General features: G+C 43.5%; 1 protein-coding gene across 4 annotated transcripts in view; it reads left to right on the plus strand.

The window, feature by feature from the left end:
- Positions 1-18,305, plus strand: part of UBE4B (ubiquitination factor E4B) — a 111,151-nt gene that overhangs the window by 78,182 nt on the left and 14,664 nt on the right. For all 4 annotated transcript variants that reach the window (XM_060013875.1, XM_060013887.1, XM_060013858.1 and 1 more), the window contains 6 exons: positions 694-793; positions 2,065-2,192; positions 6,539-6,637; positions 7,347-7,582; positions 13,484-13,610; positions 15,257-15,401. In XM_060013875.1, coding sequence (XP_059869858.1) covers positions 694-793; positions 2,065-2,192; positions 6,539-6,637; positions 7,347-7,582; positions 13,484-13,610; positions 15,257-15,401 — 835 coding nt within the window. The remainder of the gene's footprint in view (positions 1-693; positions 794-2,064; positions 2,193-6,538; positions 6,638-7,346; positions 7,583-13,483; positions 13,611-15,256; positions 15,402-18,305) is intronic.

The raw sequence follows: 18,305 nt of genomic DNA on the forward strand, positions 1-18,305 counted from the left end.
CTTAGCTGCTCCACGGCATGTGGGATCTTCCCGGACCAGGGCTTGAACCCGTGTCCCCTGCATTGGTAGGCAGATTCTTAACCGCTGCACCACCAGGGAAGTCGCTAGGAAATGTACTTTTAAAGAAGTTATTGCCCCCTAGTTTCCTACACAGTGTTTTGATAGATAGAAAGGGTTGACATAGTGTTAAGTGAGCCAGTCTTTAAAATATGCAGCATATGACATGATCAGGGAAGGCTTTACCTGTCTGACAGGTGACATTTGAGGAGATACCCGAAGGGAGTGAAGGAGCAAGTCGCAAAGGTAACCTCAGAGAAGAGCATTCCAAGCAGAAGGAAAAGTGTCCTTAGTAAAGCAGCCTTTTGTTTTGGGTCACTGAGTAGGCGTGGCGACCTTGCACTTTCTCCCTCCCAGAAAAACAGGGAGCAATGTACGTCCTTCCAAAAGTAATGATTACTGTATTTCATCAAATCTAAAATGCCATCCACTTTAAGACATCGTTATGTTGGGAATCAGTAAGAAAGAAAAATACTGCCAATTTAGCCATAACTTGCCACTGAGTTTGGTGATGCTGACATGGGGGGAGAGAGGGAACATGTGTCTGAGAGTCAGTGACATGGTGAAAATGAACAGATAAGGTGGGTGATGGATCTCTGTGTCTTCTTTCATTTGACTGTTAGTCTTCACTTTCAGAACTGTGGAAGATTTGAAAAACAATGAAAGCCAATGGAAAGACTCCCCACTGGCAGCTAGACACCGTGAAATGCTGAAGCGCTGCAAAACTCAGCTTAAGGTTTGTATCATTAATCGGGATAATTATACACCAGCCTCATAATAGTAATTTTCCCACCAGAATATGCGCCTTGAGTGAGCAGTTTAATGTCTTCAGTTTTTCTCATTATTCTCTTCCCCCCAAGATAAAAATGGTACATTTAAAAACTTGTGGATAGTTTCTATGTATATTTAAATCTCAGGACAGAAAATGCCTATGCCTGTGCCAATGACAATATGAATTCTTAATGGATTTTATCATCCTCAGTTGAACATCACCTCCCTTTCCTTGCCTTGTGCAAGATCCTCCCCATCTGCTAACCCTCGCCCCCGCACCTCAAAACACACACAACTCCAGTTTGTCCAGCCACGCATTTTCATGATGTTTGACAAAGTGGATTTGTGGTAGTGCAAAGATCTCTTTGCTTTGCCCCTCATTGTTCGTTTAATTGAAAACGATCCATCGTATAGAACCTAACTGCAGATGGGAAGATTTCTGCTTATGAGACATAACTGGGAACAAATGCTAGCTAAGGTTGTACAAGGGAAGCACAGACAGCAAATTTATGCATTTTTCATTTATGCATTTTTATGTTCACATTACAAAGCTGAGTGTTAGCTGGTCGTGTTTTTTCTTGATTAGTAGGATGATGTGTAGACATTTTACCTGACTTAGATTTCTGGTACAAGTTAAGATTTCAGTTTTATTTATCTATACAGTAGACCTCTTTGAGATGCTGAAAAAGCTGGGGGCTCTTTTCTGGGGTCTATAGACCCCCTAAGCACTCCAGAGATAGGTTTCAAGAAGCCTATAAACTGTTTATATGCACTGTGTGCTCACGTGTGTGTTTAAACTCACAGCGATACTCTGGGGGGGTATCATACCCTTGGTGGACAAGCATTTTGCCCAAGAGCAGCTTTTCAGCTCAATGCTGACCTGGCACTGAGATGCGGATTTGTCTGGCTCTTCTCAGTAACCATCCCTGACTTCCGAAGGGCCTCCCCCATCAGGTTATTTGAATATGGCAGTGACAGCCTAACCTTTTTCAGCACTAACTGTGTGCTAGGTTCTGTGCCCAGTGATTCGCATGGCGTGCCTTTTCTTTCTCTTAGAACAGAGAAAGAGAAAGCTCTTGAGACATGACCAGCATCTTACAGGCAGTTAGCAAGGAAGCTCTTGAAGCTCTAGAGCCTAGGTTTCCCATCTCCTTGCCCATTCCCTGCCCAATCACGCTGCAGGTACTTAGCCACCAACTAATTAATCTATGGGTGGGGACATACCTGCTTCCGCAGAAACTGGTACGATGCAAGGCCTGTGCTGATGCTGGTTTACTTGACGAGAGCTTCCTGAGAAGATGTCTGAATTTTTACGGCCTTCTCATTCAGCTGCTGCTCCGCATCCTGGACCCTGCCTATCCCGAGTGAGTGTGCTCTGTCCTCTTCACACCGGCTGCACTCCCCAGGCTGTGTTGTCTTTATTGTTCTTCAAAGCCAATACCTAAGACAAGACCCTTACATTATTAAGAATTCATTTCCAGGTTGTACTTATATAGAAAGTAGTAATTTTTTTTTTTTTTTTTTTTTTTGTTGTTGTTGCGTGGGCCTCTCACCGTTATGGCCTCTCCCGTTGCAGAGCACAGGCTCTGGACGCGCAGGCTCAGTGGCGACAGCTAACGGGCCCAGCCGCTCCGCAGCATGTGGGATCTTCCCGGACCGGGGCACGAACCCGTGTCCCCTGCATCGGCAGGCGGACTCTCAACCACTGCACCACTAGGGAAGCCCGAAAGTAGTAGTATTAATAAATATTTTCGGGGACTTCCCTGGCAGTCCAGTGGTTAAGACTCCACACTCCCAATGCAGGGGGCATGGGTTCGACCCCTGGTTGGGAAACTAAGATCCCCACATGCCGCATGGCGCGGCCTGGGGAAAAACATAAATAAGTAAGTAAATATTTTCCTTGGAATTAGTTACAGTAATAAGGGACTGTCAACACCTATTAAATTATTAATTTTGACATAATGCTTTTTAAAAATTGACTATAAAATCTTCAGGGTTTTTTGTTGTTGTTCTGGGGGTTTTTTTGTTTTTGCTTTTATTTATTTATTTAGTTAGTTAATTTTGGCTGCATTGGGTCTTCGTTGCTACACGCAGGCTTTCTCTAGTTGCCACGAGAGGGGGCTACTCTTCGTTGCGGTGCACGGGCTTCTCATTGCAGTGGCTTCTCTTGTTGTGGAGCACGGGCTCTAGGCGCGCGGGTTTCAGTAGTTGTGGCATGTGGGCTCAGTAGTTGTGGCTCACAGGCTCTAGAGTGCAGGCTGAGTAGTTGTGACACACGGACTTAGTTGCTCTGTGGCATGTGGGATCATCCCGGACCAGGGCTCAAACCCGTGTCCCCTGCATTGGCAGGTGGATTCTTATCCACTGCGCCACCAGGGAAGCCTCGCTTTTCTTTATTTTTTTTAATTGAAGTAGAGTTGATTTACAGTGTTGTGCCAGTCTCTGCTGTACAGCAAAGTGACTCAGTTACTCATATATAGACATTCTTTTCTTTTTTAATATTCTTTTCCATTATGGTTTATCACAGGATAGTGAATATAGTTCCCTGTGTTTATACAGTAGGACCTTGTTGTTTATCCATCCTATATTTAATAGTTTACATCTGCTAATCCCACACTCCCAATCCTTCCTTCCCCCACCCCCCTCCCCCTTGGCAACCACAAGTCTGTTCTCTATGCCAGTGAGTCTGTTTCTGTTTTGTAGATGGGTTCATTTGTGCCATGTTTTAGATTCCACGTATAAGTGATACCGTATGGTATTTGTCTTTCTCTTTCTGACTTCCTTCACTTAGCATGATAATCTCTAGTTGCATCCATGTTGCTGCAAATGGCATTATTTTGTTCTTTTTTATGGCTAAATAGTATTCCATTGTATATATATGTACCACATCTTCTTTATCCATTCATCTGTCAATGAACATTTAGGTTTTTTCCATGACTTGGCTATCGTGAATAGTGCTGCTGTGAACATAGGGGTGCATGTATCTTTTTGAATTATAGTTTTGTCCAGGTAGATGCCCAGGAGTGGGATTGCTGGATCATATGGTGATTCTATTTTTAGTTTTTTGAGGAATCTTCATACTGTTCTCCACAGTGGCTGCACCAACTTACATTCCCATCAACAGCGTAGGAGGGTTCCCTTTTCTTTTCACCCTCTCCAGCATTTGTTATTTGTAGACGTTTTCATGATGGCCATTCTGACCTTTGTGAGGTGGTACCTCATTGTAGTTTTGATTTGCATTTCTCTAATAATTAGCAATGATGAACATCTTTTCATGTGCCTACTGGCCATCTGTATGTCTTCTTTGGAGAAGTGTCTATTAAGGTCTTCTGCCCATTTTTCAATTGTGTTGTTTGATTTTTTTTGTTGTTGAGTTGTATGAGTTTGTATATTTTGGAGATTAAGCCCTTGTCTGTCACATCATTTGCCGATACTTTTCTCCCATTCCATAGGTTGTCTTTTCATTTGTTTTTTATGGTTTCCTTTGCTGTGCAAAAGCTTGTAAATTTGATTAGGTCCCATTTGTTTATTTTTGTTTTTATTTCTATTGCCTTGGGAGACTGACCTTAGAAAACATTGGTATGATTTATATCAGAGAATGCTTTGCCTATGCTCTCTTCTAGGATTTTATGGTGTCATGTCTTATGTTTAGGTCTTTAAGACATTTTGAGTTTATTTTTTTTCATGGAGTGAGGGAGTGTTCTGATTTCATTGATTTACATGCAGCTCTCCAACTTTCCCAGCATCACTTGCTGAAGAGACTGTTTCCCATTTTATATTCTTGGAAAATTGGCTATAAAATCTTTGATTGATAGAAAAGGAAATTGGAAGCTAAACGCTGAAGTTAACAGGATATTAGGTCCCCCTAGACACTGGGTCCAGGCAAATCCCTAGCGAATTCAGAGAATGAGCTGAGAACATTCTTGATCTCTTTATCATCACCTGGACAGCTCCTCCAGGCAGCCATTTTTGTTTTATTTGTTATTATTTTATGGTTATTATGAAATCTCAGGATCACCAATGTTGGTGAGGTTGGCCCAAGCCCCCTGCAGGAGTGGAAAATACTGGGTTGGCCAAAAGGTTCCTTCAGTTTTTTCTGTAAGATGGCTCTAGTAGCACTTAGTGGTCTTTAACTTCATTCGAAACAATTTTGTTAGGGTGTATGTGACAGCTGTCATATCAGCGTGCATTTAAAAAAAGACATCAGAATTGGTGAATTTTTGTGTAGCCATTTTAATATTGAAGATGGAAGGGAAAAAGTCACATTTTCAGCATATCATGCTTTATTATTTCAAGAAAGGTAAAAACGCAGCTGAAACGCAAAAAAAGATTTGTGCAGCGTATGGAGAAGGTGCTGCGACTGATCGAATGTTGTCAGAAGTGGTTTGCGAAGATTCGTGCTGGAGATTTCTCACTGGATGACACTCCCGGTCGGATAGACCAGTTGAAGTTGATAGAGATCAAATCAAGACATTAACTGAGAACAATCAATGTTATACCACGTGGGAGATAGCTGCATACTCAAAATATCCAAATCAAGCGTTGGAAATCATTTGCACCAACTTGGTTATGTTAATTGCTTTGATGTTTGGATTCCACATAAGTTAAGCAAAAAAAACCTTCTTGACTGTATTTCCGAATGCCATTCTCTACTTAAATGTAATGAAAATGTTCCGTTTTTAAAACAAATTGTGACGGGCAATGCAAAGTGGATACTGTGCAGTAATGTGGAATGGAAGAGATCGTGGGGAAGCAAAATGGACCACCACCAACTACACCAAAGGCCGGTCTTCATCCAAAGAAGGTGATGTTGTGTATATGGTGGGACTGGAAGGGAGTCCTCTATCATGAGCTCCTTCTGGAAAACCAAACGATTAATTCCAACAAGTACTGCTCCCAGTTAGATCAACTGAAAGCAGCACTCAACAAAAAACGTGCGGAATTAGTCAACAGAAAACGCATAATCTTCCATCAGGATAACGCAAGACCGCATGTTTCTTTGATGACCAGACAAAAACTGTTACAGCTTGGCTGGGAAGTTCTGATTCATCTGCCGTATTCACCAGACATTGCACCTTTGGATTTGAATTTATTTCGGTCTTTACAAAATTCTCTTAATGGAAAAAATTTCAATTCCCTGGAAGACTGTAAAAGGCACCTGGAACAGTTCTTTGCTCAAAAAGATAAAAAGTTTTGGGAAGATGGAATTATGAAGTTGCCTGAAAAATGGCAGAAAGTAGTGGATCAAAAGGGTGAAGACGTTGTTCAATAAAGTTCTTGGTGAAAATGAAAAATGTGTCTTTTATTTTTACTTAAAAACTGAAGGCACTTTTTGGCCAACCCAATAGTATTTAAAGTACATGTGTAACTCTGTTGTCTCAAACAGTTTGAGTTCCATAAAATGACCAAACATGACCCTTTTATTTCCTTCACATTTATTGCATTAATCTTAATGCAATAAATAAAAATCAAGAAATCAAGGAAAGGAAAAACGAAAATGTTTCACGTCCACCCTAGCCTATCCCTGTCTTCATTATTCCCTGTTCATTTCTGGTTGTAGTTTCTTTGCCTGTGCACTTTTTACATAGTTCTGTTATAGAATGAGAGCTTTTTCCAAGTGAAACACTTACTTGTGTTGGTAGTGTAATATTCCTTGTAGTTTGATGTGTCATGATTTCATTTTGTAACCGGTACTTTTTCTCTTTGACAGCATCACGCTGCCTTTAAGTGCAGATGTCCCCAAGGTATTTGCAGCATTGCCTGAGTTTTATGTAGAAGATGTTGCTGAATTTTTATTTTTTATTGTACAGTAAGTCCCATTCCCATATTACATAGTTCTAATATGTGTTTATATTTAATATGTACATTATATTATGAACCTCCATCTTATGCCACTGCTTTAACCGAATGCTGCCTGGAGACTGGAAAAATAAATCCGGCTGTGGCATCCAGCCAATTCCAGTAATAACTCAAGACAGAGGAGGATTAACAGTGCTGGTAATAATGTGCTCTGTGAAAAGTGAGTCGAATTGTGTGTCTGAGAAACAAGGAGAAAACCATTTATAAATATCTGAGTGAACATTCAAAAGCCAGAAATACCCACCTCTATATTTTGTACCAAAATTTTTCTCAATTGTAAAATTAGAGAATGCTTACAAAGAAATATGTTGAGTGTATAACCAATATTTGAACTTTGAAAAAATGAAAACAGCTCCATCAAAATATTTTTTAAAGTCTTTTTGGTCGTGAAGATCTTTTGTAAAATTCACCTATGATTTAATCATACCTTTGGTTTATTTTCTAAAACATAAGTTAATATAACATGCTATGGCCAATAGACGCAATGGGTTTTAAATCTACCTAGTTGTAATGGGGATAGTCACCTTAAACTCAGCAAGTTAAAGGGAATTCCGTGTCCTGGCTCCTAGACCTATTCGTCCCCTTCCTTGCCTAATGACACCAGCATCCACCCGTGTTTTCTCAGAGCTTTACTACCTGTTCCTCTCACCTCTCTTCAGATACTCTCCTCAGGTGCTTTATGAGCCCTGTACTCAGGATATTGTGATGTTCCTCGTTGTGATGTTGTGTAACCAGAACTACATCCGAAATCCATATCTGGTGGCCAAACTCGTAGAAGTCATGTTTATGACTAACCCTGCTGTTCAGCCACGGACCCAGAAGTTTTTTGAAATGATTGAGAACCATCCTCTCTCCACCAAGCTGTTGGTCCCTTCCCTGATGAAGTTTTATACAGGTAGGTTCCTGATGTGTACAGGTGGGCAAGGTCGTCTAAAGCCAGTGGTTGAAGTTGTTCTAAACCTGTTACCTAATATTCTGACATCGGCTTAAGTATGACCCACTAATACACTGCCAGCAGAGCATAAACTGTCGGTTATTTTTCCCCTGAGTTGTGGAAATATTACACTGACCACTCTATATACTAGTCCCTGATGATTCAGTGAGATCCATTGAAAGTCAGATGGGTAACACTGAGATCAAGTTGGTGTTTTTATCTGAAACTACCTGGGTCATTTTGGCTTTTAACTTACAACATTAGTTTTGCAACACTGTCCTATAACCCAGAGTTTCAAAACTGGGTAAAACCAGGAGCTTGTTAAAAATGCTTATTCTTGGAGATCCCACTCAAACCGACAGAATCAGGATCTCTGAGAGTCACTCATTGACTAATTCTGTACATTCATCCAATGCCTGCTATTTGCCAGGCACTGTTCTAGGTGCTAGGCGACACTGGTGAACAAAACTGAGAATGTATCAGGCACTCTGCAAGGAGGTCTTCCTCTTCTGGTTGAATTGTATTCCAAATTTTCATTTTTAATTTGGCTTTTGAACTGCAAATGTGTTTTCATAAAGCCCATTACTTAGGGGACGCATTCACCTGTTCTCTACCAAAGGCACAGAATTATACAGATGGAACATTTCCCTCCAGTTTGTATATTTCTCAGGAAAGGAAGTGTGTTGTTTGTCTTCTTTTTATTTATTTATTTATTTATTTATTTATTTTTGGCTGTGTTGGGTGTTCGTTGCTGCGCACAGGCTTTCTCTAGCTGCAGCAAGCGGGGGCTATTCTTCATTGCGGTGTGCGGGCTTCTCATTGCAGTGGCTTCTCTTGTTGAGGAGCACAAGCTCTAGGCACACGGACTTCAGTAGTTGTGGCATGTGGGCTCAGTAGTTGTGGCTTGTGGGCTCAGTAGTTGTGGATCGTGCGGGCTCAGTAGTTGTGGCACGTGGGCTTAGTGGTTCCACGGCATGTGGGATCTTCCCGGACCAGGGCTCAAACCTGTATCCCCTGCATTGGCAGGTGGATTCTTAACCACTGCGCCATCAGGGAAGCCCTTGTCTGTCTTCTTATCTTCTATTGAACCTAGCACGTTCTGAGCACCCATTTAGCAGAATGTACTCGCCATGCTCTTAGAAGAAACACTAGCCTCCCGGAGCACAGTCCATTGTTGTTCACGGCGGCAGCGGCGGTTTGAGGATTCCTCTGTGTTCAGTGACAACCACCCCTTCCCTGTAGACCAAGACCTGCTCCTGCTTGTTTTGGGCTGGTGCTGACATCTCTCTGTGTGTGCTTCTGAGGCTCAAGAACCTGTCTACCTCCTTTCCCCTTTGTCACTATTATCTTATGTCACCTACTAGGAGATTCTCTCCTTCCCCAAGCCTGCCTATATCCTCTTAAACCTAAACAAGTATGCAGGCCTCTTGAAGTTTTGTTAACATGCTCACCTTGGCAACAGCAGAACACTCCTGGGTAAAAGGCCCCCGCTTGGCTCTCCTGTCCTTCTCTTACCTCTCAGCCCTGGTAGGAGAGGACCACGGGCCATTCCAGGTACAAGTGGTACATCACCCGTGTACAGGACGGGACCTTGTATGGTCCCTTGCACCTGTCAGGCTTACCTGAATTGAAGGTAATTCTGCATTTCTTAAAATAATGATGAGGTACTACCTCTTTTTACCTGTTAAATTTATTTTTAAGATGGGAATACCTAGTGCTAATATGGTTGTAGGGAAATAAACGAACCTGCAAGTCTGTTTCATCTCCTCCGTAGCTCGTGTGTAGAATTAGTGCTATGAAACTCTCTTAAGAATGTAAGTTGGTAAAGCCTTCCTGGAAGGCAAATTGGCAGTCCACACCAAAGCCTTTTATCTTCCATATCAGTCAAGGCCCAGTTAGCATAACCTGCTGGTTAGTTTAAGAGAGAGAATTTAACATAAGGAACTGGTGAAATAGGTAGTGGAAGACAGAAAAGGCAAATAAGGAACACTGGGGTAGTACAGATTGTCGGTGCAGGGAGCAGCCATCATCTGTCCCTAGGACTGGGGGAACCAAGGGAAAAGGCTGGGGTTATGGGATTCTAGTGCCTCAAATTAGTGCTTAGACAGAACTGGGACCCAGGCCTGAGGAAGCATGCTGGCCAGCTGGTGCTGGTGTCTCTGAGGGCATGTGGGATTCCTGGTCCTGCGAGTGTGGAACAAAGCTGGAAACAAGCCAGCTGCTGCTGCTGGGCTGGAGAGTCCATGATGGGAGCAGCAAGCCAACAGAGGTCCAAGTCCCTTCTTCAGTTTTCCAGCTCCCCTGCAGCGCCCCCTGTTGGCGAGCCTAACAGGGGGCCAGCCGGCAAAGGGAAACTTAAGAGTCCCAGCGTCAGTATCACAAAGCCAAGTATAAAGGGTGGATTTGGGGGGACCTCCCTGGTGGCCCAGTGGTTAAGACTCCGTCCTCCCAATGCAAGGGTCCAGGTTCGATCCCTGGTCAGGGAACTAGATCCCACGTGCATGCCGCACCTAAGAGTTACATGCCGCAACTAAGGAGCCCAGTGCCGCAACTAAGACCCGGCGCGACCAAAGAAATAAATAAATAAATGTCTTTTAAAAAAAAAATTGGTGGATTTGGGGCTGAGAGACAGCAGCTAAATAATGAGTACACCCTCTTACCTGTAAATTTCATTCATAGTAATCGATTCTGTGGGAATAAATATAAATGTCTATAAATGTTTATAACAGCATTCACTGTGTTAGTATTTATAATGCGGTACAGTGAGAGTATTAAAAACAACCTAAATTCCTGCCAATTGTGGGTCAGTTAAGTAAATTATAGTGTATCCATACGGTGGGTCTATGGGAACCATGAAAAATAGTGTGTTATTTACAGTACGTGGTTAAGTAATAAAAAGTAAAGAAAATGCCATGTAATGGAACAATATGTCAAGTAGGACCACGTTTTGGTACACATATATATATATTACAGAAAAAAGTATGGGAGAGTATACGCCAAAATATTAACAGTGAATTGGTTATTTATGAATGGTAGAACTGTGGGTAGTTTGGGTTTTTTTTTTAATTATCTGAACATCTTAATTATTCTACAGTAAACATGCATTGTTAGTATTAAAAAAAAAATTTTTAGTTAAGTGCATTTTGTACTCAGTTAGTGCCCTGGGCCTGTCACTGTGGCTTTGGTATAAAGAACAGGGCTGGGCCTCTTGCCTGTGAGACCAGTGCTGGGCCTGGGGGGCCCCCCACCGGTAAGATTCCAGGAGCTGGTGGGCGGGTGTTGTTTTTCCTTTCCCCCTTGCCACGGAGCAGTGTGCCCTCTGGCCCTGGGCCACCTCTGTGGTGGTCCATGGGTATTAGATGATACCCATGCTAATAATAGCCACTGCTTATTGAACATTTACTAATCCTTTCACTAAATCCACACGGCAGTCCTCAAGATGGATGCTATAAATATCTCCATTTTACGAATGAGGAAACTGCAGCTTAGAAAGGTCAAGAAGCTTGCTGAAGGTAAACAGCCAGTGAGTGGCAGCGGCCTCAGCAGCCGGGCATTAGCACAGGTGCTCCTCCAGTTACCACGGGCCCAGCGCCAAGGGAGCCCTGCCGCGGGCGTGGTGGACACTCCCCACATGTCCATCAAATCCATGTTAAGTCCTGCTGACTGAGGTCCTGGCTCCTGAGCACAGCTGACTCTCAGATGTGAATTAGAGATTGATCTCTGGAACAGTCTCCTCTTTTACACCCCAGAGAGGGTATTCTAGCTTAGACAATACTTAAGATCAAATGTTTGTTCCAAAAATAAAACTGAGTTTCAAAAATAAGAGTATTTTATTTGTACCACAGCAGTCAGTGCCTTAAGGACCAGCTCTCAAAACTTGGCTACTCAGAACCAGGAAGAACACTGATAACCAAGACTTACCTTCAAGACTGTTCTCTTCCCCACGCTGATCTGAATCAGCAAAGCCAGCGTTAGCCCAAGTAGATTCGATCTCTAATTCAACAAATACGTACGGAGCTCCTACTGCGGGTCAGCTTTGGTGTTGCTGCCAGGGCCTAGCGGTGAGGACCCCAAATCCCCGCCATCACCAGTCAGGCACCCTAGCTGGGAGACAGACACTGAACCCATAAATGAGGTAATTCCAGAGAGTGAGTGTGAGAGGAAGGCCTGGTGCTGCTTTAAGAAGCATAGTCAGGGGAGGTCTCTGAGGAGATGACTTTGGAGTAATGTTGAAAATGAGACCCAAGAGGGGACAATAAGCAGATCTCAGCCGCAGTGTGCAGACAGTGAGGACAGCAAGTGTAAAGGCCCTGAAGCCCGAGCAGCCTAGTGAATCAAGCCAGAAGACTCGTGACGGGGGAGCAACTACCAGGGATAGTTCATTGCAGGCCTCTCAGAACTAGGACTTGAGAATTAGAACTTGGGCTGATGCAGTTTTGAGGGAACATTAGGAATGAATTTTCTTTTAATGTTGGGAGAGATGTATATTGATGGGTAGTAAGTTAACGGTCATTACTTAGCCTCTGCTCTGTTCAGGATACAGTACAGGTGTTATGAGCCATTTAGAGCCTTGACCAGGCTTTGTCAGCCCCTGGTGTTCTTCTCCTGTGGACTCTGCTGAATCAGCCCTCCACGCTTTAGTTCACATTTTTATACAGTTAATAAAATGACACTTAGTTCAGCTTAAAGAAAGGTTGACCTAATGAATATATGTAAGTGCTTTTAGATCTTTGTACCGTAGGTCTTAGCTTATTCCTTTTATCTTTAAATAACTACTTTCCTTTTTAATCCCAAGAAACTGTTCATTGGCAAATATAGAAAATAGCAAAAAAGAAAATAAAAATCATTGATAATCTCTGCACTCAGAGAGAATCTGTTAACATTTTGCTCTGTATCTTTCGAGTCAATTTGTACATCATGTGTGTGAGTGTGTGTGTATTTTTTAATATGATTGGACCCAAACTGTATATTTTGTTTGGTAGCCTATGGTTTTCACTTAATATATCACAAATACCTTTTTGGGTTCTCTGTTGGGCACTTGGATTATTTATATTCTTTTCATATAAATAGTACTTTAATGAGTATCCTTGGAGATCAGTCTTTGAACATGTGTTTTCTTGAATAGAATTGGTGGGTCAGAAAGATGGGCATACTGATGGCTTGGTGATACATTTTGTAAAATTGTCTGTTCATCCCCACCAGCATTTATAGGGTGGCTTTTATCTTTTCTTTGAGTCGTACTGTCTTTACCTGACAGTTTTCCTTCTTTTTAAGATTTGTCATGAATTCAGGAATTTCTCATGCTTAAGCTGTTTGTCTTTTGGATAACTAAGTTTGATCTTTGCTCCATGTAAAAAGATACATGGATGATGGTAATTGGTAAATGAATGATGAGTACATAGAGATTTACTATGCTTTTCTCTACTTTTAGAACATCAATTATACAAAAGTAGTTAAAATAATAGTCACATTTAGTAGGTATGTGGCCCTTAATAAAACTTAACCCAATTTTTTTCCTGCTCAGGGATACTCATTTAAAGTCCTATGGAATTTTTATAAATTACTAAGAAAATTGGGGGAGTTATGAGAATTCAGATTCTGGTCATGGGTGTTGCCAAGCTATTTTCCCAGCCCAGTTCCTTTTGTTATTGTGTCATTGCCAGACCTTGGTTGTGAAACTTTTGTCTTCAAAACCACCTCGTAATTTCTCTTCTGCCTTCCATGTGAGATATAGACAAGATTTTATCACATCTGTGATTTTGCAGATTTGTATTATTCATTCAATGACATTGTAGCAGCAATAACTGCTTTTAGAAAGGGAAGAAAGTACATATGCTTCAGTCCCTTGTCTTTCTTCTTTAGATGTTGAGCATACCGGAGCCACCAGCGAGTTCTATGACAAGTTCACCATTCGCTATCATATTAGCACCATTTTTAAAAGCCTTTGGCAAAATATAGCTCACCATGGCACCTTTATGGAGGAGTTCAAGTGAGTATTGGGCCCCTAATGTCACAGCTTGCTCTCTTGCAAATCACAGGTAGAGTGGCCGCTTAAAAACTTTCACAGCTGGGTTCTTGTTGACTGTTTGCTTGGTCTCAGCCTCCCTTAAGTTTTCCAGATGGTACTGCTAAATGTGAATAGGGTTATCTAAATCTCTGTGCTTGACAGACATTGCTGAACTTTAGATTTTTCAGGATACTGTGGGCATGGTATACGTAGAGAAAGAATCTGTAACTATTCTGAAATGATGTGTTTTTTGGTGTTTCCTGAGTACAGTATTAAATGAATTTGCAGAATGCCTGAAATGAGATCTTACGGTGCTCTTGAATATGATACCAAGCTTTAGAGTTAGAAATGTAAGGAGAACTTCAGATTCAGAAGCAGATAGGATAAGGCTGTCACTTGAAGTGACGTTCTTTGTAGTGAGGCCCTAGACCTTGATTAAGGGCTTTTCATTACCAACCTGAAATTTCGGTGACTACTTAAACCTGGACATTAGTAATTCCATCTAAGTTACTTTAAAAAGAAAAGTGCTTCAAATAGAAAGGTAGGTGAAAATATTGAACTCTTGAATTATTCTTCAGAAGAGATTTTATCCCATCTCCTTGGATCTTTTGCAACCCATGTTCAGTCTTTGGTCAAGCCTAGCTGTCACTTGTTTACTGAGTTACTAGTCAACAGTATAAGTATGACCAGTGGAGTAGCCATTTGCTAGACACCTTTCTGCAGAGTAACCTCTTTAATTTAGTTATCTCCATGAACTGCTCTTGTCATCAGAATTACATTCCAGCAAAAAAAGCTTGGCATGAGCTTAGGAGACCAGGCAGGCCCACAGCTTCATCTGCCTGGAGAGTTCATCCTGAACTTGCCATGTTCCTGAAATCCAGGCCTCTGCCCTTGTTCACAGGAACTTCTCTTCCCCGCACCCCTGGCATGGGCTCACTGCCCTCTGGTCACCCAGCAGTAGATCCTGAAGTGTAGCTCCTCTTTTCTCTACTAATCTGGCAGATACAGAGTCTAACAGGTGGGCCAAGCCATCTCAGCTCACCAGCAAGTCCCTCCATTATAATAGGATATGCAGGACAGTTCCAGAGATTGGAAACTTCTGTTTCCATAAAGTATGTTAATATCCTACTTTATCAGTATTACAGCTTCCACTTTTTCTTCAACCTGTCTTTCTTTATAATAAAGAAGAACTGTATCGGAAGTTCTCTTATCTCTTATATGTGGGTATTTGTGCTTTCCTTATATGTTGGGGAGTTTAAGCATATTTTCTTTTCTAGTCTGGAAGAGTGTTTTCTCTACTTAAAATTATTGAGGGAATGAGCTGGGGAGTGCTGGTAAATCCACTCTCTGGAGGGGGAGAAAGATCAGCATTTGCTGGTCGTCCAGGGTGTAAATACCACCACTGTTGCCAAATTTGAGCTGCCAAGGGAATTTGCTCGCAGAACTCTAGAATGTTAGGACTTGGCTCTCGGGAACCGCGCAGGGTGGCTGTAGCACATCGGTGGAATGAGCTTATCAGTTAATACAGAAGAATGACAAGGTCTCAGGAGATGTGGGGCTGCAGCACCAGAACTGCACCTCCGCTCCAGGGAAATGTGTGACCATGTACCGTGTAATTGCCTTTTTAGTTCCGGGAAGCAGTTTGTCCGCTATATAAACATGCTGATAAACGACACAACATTTTTGCTCGATGAAAGCCTGGAGTCTTTGAAGCGGATCCACGAAGTGCAAGAAGAGATGAAGAACAAAGAACAGTGGGACCAGCTGCCCCGGGTGAGGACACGGTCCAGGTGATGGGACAGCATCGCAGGGAAGCAGCCTTGGCCCCAGGCAGAGCCCTGCTTTGGGGGCTGCATCTGGGTCTGAAGGCTTAGGTCCGACAGACTTGTCGGTACTTGTTACCGTCCCACCTGTGGGCTTCTGTGAAGTTAGAGCCCAGGTTTGGGGTAGGAGAACCCTTAAACACTTGACCTAAAGTTAGGAAATGAGGTGAGAAGTCTTTGTCCTGAAAACTCTCTCTGCCTTTTTAACTTTCAAAGGCTGTTTTGGAGAAGAGCTTTTATTGTTGGAATATGTTAAGATGTAGGAAAGTAACTAGGAACTAAATCTCTAGGACTCTGTCTGCTAGTCAAGAATTCGGTTTGTTCGCATGATCTTCTTTGGACATCTGTGTGACTAACTCAGGAGGGCTCTGATGGGGTGTTTTTCCTCTGAGTACATCTTGGTTTTTACATTCAGTTATAAACAGAAAAGAGGTCTGTTTTGCCAGGTTCCATGAGAAATTCCTGCTGTGCCAGTGACAGCACACTGCCCTCTCCTGACATTGATTGCCACCATTTAGACGATTCCCCGGTCAGTTATTAGGCCCTTCGCAGCTATTGGTGACTTCATATATTGCTTAGTTCTGCTCCTGGTTTTGTTAGGTTCAAAAATCAGAACTGCTTTCCGGAAAGCTGGGAGGACCGCTTTTTCTTTACTCGCAGCAGCGTTCTCGAGGTGAAGATAGTACTGAGGTTGTTCCAAAGCTGTGGAGTCAAAACTCGCTTAAACGTAGACTGTCGAAGCACACTTAGGGAAGGCTTTCATTCCAAGTATTCCTGCAGCTTTGATGAGAATTTTACGTCTTACTGTAGCCAACATGCTTCAACTACAAACTTAAACCTTCTGGGGGGCTTTGCGCAGAGTCCGTGGATGCTGGATTTCTCCGGTGTCCACGCCACCACGCTCCTTGAGCCCCTCTAATTGTATTCATGAGGTGGCGCAGTGGTCGTCATCTTTTCCCTCGGCACTGTACTGGCAGCCTTTCGATGGCGTTCATCCTACCCACCAGCCTCATATGCATTTCTAAACACATCTTAAACTGTTTCGCTCCTATGCCTCCAAAACCCTCCTCCTGCCGCTCTCCGTTTCCCATGGGGCGGCGTCACCCCCAGGCCTGAGGCTCCCCAGGGTGGCTCTAAGAACTCCTCCCATGCTTACCCCTTGTCACAGTCCGTCAGCTCGTATCTGGTCCAGTCCCCCGGCCTTTGCAGAACGTGCCGGGGAAACAGATGAGCTGTAGTTGCAAGAGCCCCAGCTTCGGGGTCCAGGGGACCTGGGTTTGAGAACTGTCACTGCCGCACATTAACAGTTCTTCCTCGCTGTTTCCTAGCCCGTAAGTCAGAGATAGTTCTTGCCTTGTGGGAAAGTTGTGAGGAGAGACAGATGGTGAGGACATAGTTCATGACCAGCCCAGAGAAAGTGTTCAGGATGTGTAGCCCCTATTGCTTTGTTTGCCTTGAGACACTTCTGTCCAAAATGCTGTACATTCTACTCTTACGTATTAAAATCTTACCCATTCTTTGAGGGACGTCTTGTCCAAATACTCCCTCACGGCTGACCTGCCCCATCAGTGGAGCTGCAAAGTCTCACCTTTCTCCCCACTCCTGTAACACCTCTTTATGTCACTCATGATGCTAATGTTGGACCAGCTTACGTTGTCGATGTTGGGATGCGGGTCTGTGGCACATTACCTCGTCCAGAGTCAGTGCTTATAATAATAGCATTTGTTTATGAGGCGACTGAGCAGATACGATTGATTTTTCTGGGTCAGCGGATGGAAAAGGGCATAAATAATCCCTAAAACAATGCTCCTTCAGAATCAGGTCTGCTTGACTTTGGAGTCACTTCCTGCCTCCTGCCTCCCCGCCTGGTCCTCCCAGGTGCTCAGCTCTCAGGCTTCTCTTCTCTCTACACACTTGCTCCCTAGGTCGTGTGTTTCACGGTGAGGATGCTGGTTGGAGTTTTGCTGTAAGAGTAATTCTTTGCTATGGGACAAGGTCCCGGGCACTGCAGGACCTTTAGCATCTCTAGCTCGTGCCCATTGAATGCCAGTGATGTTTCCCTCCGACCCTGGGTCACCATGCAACCGGAAACATTCCCACACGTGGCCTGATGCCCCCAGTTGAAAATCACTGCTAGCTGATCTCATCTATTCCAAGGCTTTAGCTGTCTGTATTCTAACAACTCCAGAATGTGCCTCCCCAGCTCGGCTCACTCCTGATTCAGGCTTACATAACCAGCTGTTGACCTGCCCCTGCCCAGTGGTCTAATAGGATCTCAAACCTGACTTGTCCAAAACTGAGCCCTTGATGTCGTCCCCCAGATCTCCTCTCCAGACTGCCCTGTCGCAGGAAGTGCCGACCGCATTCTGCTCATTGCTCTGGCTCAGCACCTTCTGGAGTCTTCCTTGATTCCTCTCTCTCCCAGCAAAGGCCCCTGGGCTCTGTCCTAAAGTATGTTTGTTATCTGACCTCTTCCCCCACCTCCAGCTCACTACCGTCTCTTAACCTGCATTACCGGAGTAGCCCCCCATTTGGTTTCAGCCTCCACCCTTGCCCATGTGCATTCCAGCAGGATGGTGTTAAAATCTGTCAGCCTCTCATCCCTGCTCTGCTCAGAGACCTTCCAGGCTTCCCGAATTCTCACACTCTGGGCCTGGAGGGCACTGCAGTCTCGGCCCCGCCCTTCCCCTTCGTTCATGCTACCCTGCCCCCACTCGCCTCCTTGATCTTCCACCGAACAGCAGGGCCTTTGCACTTGCTGTTCCCTGAGCCCTGAGTGCTTTTCCCCTGGATCTTGCTGACTCACTTCCTTCAGATACCTGCTTAAATGTTACCTCCTCAGAGAGGCCTTCCC

Source organism: Delphinus delphis, chromosome 1, assembly GCF_949987515.2.
Source record: "Delphinus delphis chromosome 1, mDelDel1.2, whole genome shotgun sequence".
Taxonomy (NCBI): Eukaryota; Metazoa; Chordata; class Mammalia; order Artiodactyla; family Delphinidae; genus Delphinus; species Delphinus delphis.